Here is a 2,667-nt window from a genome sequence, read left to right as displayed (position 1 = left end):
CACGGATCTTCATACAACACCACATGATCTCTGCAGTGCGGGTTGAATCAGGTTTAGGAATGGAAATGACGCCTTCTAGCAGAGGAGTGATGGCGATGATGCCTAGTAAGCGAAAAGCGATGACGATGATGCTTGTGCGCTGACTCGGCGAGACCCTCTTTGGTGTGGTGTGCATTGGGTATCTTACATAGGTCGTTCAGCAGTTGTGATGGTTTTCATCCGGTTCTCCAGAATTAAGCGGACACTTTGGTTTTAGCTCGGTTTTCTGAATTAATCCACCAACTGTTTCCTTCTAAATAAATGAAGGAATCTTGTCATATACAAAGAAAAAGTAATAATCTACGGGGTCTTTTATTAATGCTCTAGGTAGCGATGCATTTGGAATACAATAATAATGTCAGCTTCCATCAATGGAGAGTTGAGCGTGCACGCGGTAGAAGGCAGATGGATCAAGATGACCCAGGAAAAAAAGCAGGCGGTATGGGACGAGCTGTTTCTTCTAAACCGTGACAATGGCGACCGCTTTAATGACATGATGGACCATAATATTTCTATATCGTGTACTGTGTGAATGGTTTTCTTTTCAAAACAGCACAAACGCAAGTGCTTACACATACACTCATACACTCATCCCTATGAACACACACATGCAAACCCTACCATTATGAGCACCTCCGAGTGATTGAGCCGGCATATCATCTTGAGATTTATAAAGGGACTGTAGGTGCCTCGTCGTAGACGGGAACGTCTCCTCCCATTAAAAATGCATCGCCCGAAATCCTGATATAAATTCAGAAATAATGCGAGCACTAGGACTTAAACCTTGGTGGGCCGAGGATACCACTGTCACTCTAACCATTCAACCATAAGGTGGTTCGTATATGTTAATAGTTGTTACAATACAATTTAATCCTCATGTGACAGCATGGCTAAAATAACAGGTGCAGCTGAGCCCTGAGCCTGGGCTCAAAAACGAATTTGCACGTTTTAGCAAAATTTATTAAGGCCGATATAATAAAGGTCAAACTTACATATATAAAATGACATATATTTTGGATAGAAGGGGAACTGGGAACGCAAAAACATCTGTGCAAAGATAACTGTAAACACTCGCACGTTAGATAAAATAAAAACGCGGCGGGGCACTTTGATATATCGAGATGCTCTTTGCTACCCCCGCAAAAAGAGAGAGAGAGAGAGAGAGAGAGAGAGAGAGAGAGAGAGATGCTCTTTGCTAGTACACAGTGTGGCGGCATACGGGGCAGTCGGATTTCCACATAAGCCAGTTATCGATGCAGACCAGATGGAACAAGTGGCAGCATGCAGGTAGCCTCCTGGCGCTCTCACCGGCTTGGAACTCCTGATGAAAACAAGTACACACAGCACCTCTTGCGTCAATAAACAACTGCACTTGAGCACCAATATGGAACTACTACCACTGATATCAAGCTAGCAGTTAGCGGAGAGATAGAGAGAGGGCCAAGTGTGCTAACATGAAGACAGATGGGGCAGGTGGTCTGCTGTCCTACTGTTTCCATTGTGGCCTGCGTAACCGGCAGGCTGTCGACTGAAGCCCTCCCCGTGGCCATCACATGGTAACTCGGCTCAAAGAGGTCGCCACCGGGCTCTCGTTGGTAAGACTGGCGCTGTAGTGCGTCTATCTGGCTGTCTAACGCGCTACTTATGCTTGCGAACACCGAGCCGCGCAGGAGGCTGGCCGCTGTGAGGTGCTGGAACTCAAGCCACTGCAACAAGCCATGAAGAGGAACAGCTTTGGTCACGGAGAGTTCGAATGAATTGAGTTACAAATATATTTTTTGGCAACTTACAAAGCCTACCATCCGTGTAATCCGCGCTTCCACAGAGTAGTCATCGGAGAAACATATGCTAAGGAGGGACTTAGCAAGCTCCACCGAGACAATAGCTCCCGTGATCGCACCCATCAGCGCCCCATGCATCATACCATCCTCGTTGATAAAGCCTGCATGGAGGCCGCCCAAAGCGCCGATCACTGTACCAGCTGCACAGAAGAAGGCATAGAATCAATCGTCGTGGAATTATACAAGGAACTTTGCGATTATAGAAACGCAGTTATGAAGTCCAGCGTAGAGAATGGTGACTGGTCACACCTGCCCCGAAGACGGCTGCGATGAGAGAGCGCAACAGCCCACCGGCCGCTTGGCTGAGCGCCGAGAGCATATCTTGCACTAGTGGTCACCGGAGGAGCCGTGGGATGAGTGGAGCGTCCACTGTTTAGTGGCGCACCGTTGAGGGGTTCTTTTTAAAGCCAGTTAGTGGGGGAACAAGATTTGTAGCACGCAGCCGTCGATCTAATCCGACAGTGTCTCCGGCCGATGGCAGAATTAACACGTCTCTCACCCATGTCTTGGCCTCTGACCTCGCGGCGGCACTGCAGGTCTACCCGCCAGGATTCCTTCTCCGGCGAGGGGATAGGCGGCCGGAGGGCGGGCGGTCGACTCGCGCGGGTGGCGCAACGATGGATTTCTGAGGGGCCAGTTGGTATATTTCGCTTGTCACATAGCGATTGTAGGTGCGGGAGGTAGTGCGCGTCCTCACGTCACGGAGCCCGCGGTGAGTAATGGCGACGGACGGGAGGAGGAGAGGTTACCTAAGACTACTTGCGGCTCGGCTGCACTCCCATCTGTG

The 2,667-nt window shown here is 49.5% G+C and overlaps 1 protein-coding gene across 2 annotated transcripts; it reads right to left on the bottom strand.

The window, feature by feature from the left end:
- Positions 1–1,012: 1,012 nt before the first annotated feature.
- On the bottom strand, positions 1,013–2,244 carry LOC125545607 (NEP1-interacting protein-like 1). Of its 2 annotated transcripts, none has more exons than XM_048709920.2 (4): positions 2,130–2,244; positions 1,830–2,020; positions 1,494–1,745; positions 1,013–1,360 (listed from the first exon to the last, which is right to left on the bottom strand). In XM_048709920.2, the coding sequence occupies exons 1-4, from the start codon at positions 2,197–2,199 to the stop codon at positions 1,235–1,237; spliced, it is 639 nt and encodes a 212-aa protein (XP_048565877.1). In that variant the 5' UTR covers positions 2,200–2,244; the 3' UTR covers positions 1,013–1,234. The 2 variants fall into 2 exon arrangements, with proteins under 2 accessions (XP_048565877.1, XP_048566555.1); XM_048710598.2 differs by having other exon boundaries at positions 1,839–2,020.
- Between the last annotated feature and the right edge of the window lie 423 nt (positions 2,245–2,667).

This window comes from Triticum urartu, chromosome 1A (genome assembly GCF_056163025.1).
Source record: "Triticum urartu cultivar PI428250 chromosome 1A, HENAU_Tu73, whole genome shotgun sequence".
Taxonomy (NCBI): domain Eukaryota; kingdom Viridiplantae; phylum Streptophyta; class Magnoliopsida; order Poales; family Poaceae; genus Triticum; species Triticum urartu.
Note: the sequence above shows the minus strand (reverse complement) of the source record. Positions and strands in the feature narration are given on the sequence as shown.

What these genes read in the sequence shown, in the direction of transcription:
- LOC125545607 (XM_048709920.2), bottom strand. Translation starts at nt 2,199, where the DNA reads ATGCTCTCGGCGCTCAGCCAAGCGGCCGGTGGGCTGTTGCGCTCTCTC. An exon ending in CGCAGCCGTCTTCGGGGCAG is followed by an intron (nt 2,021 to 2,129) that starts GTGTGACCAGTC and finishes TCTTCTGTGCAG; the next exon opens with CTGGTACAGTGATCGGCGCT. An exon ending in TTACACGGATGGTAGGCTTT is followed by an intron (nt 1,746 to 1,829) that starts GTAAGTTGCCAA and finishes GGCTTGTTGCAG; the next exon opens with TGGCTTGAGTTCCAGCACCT.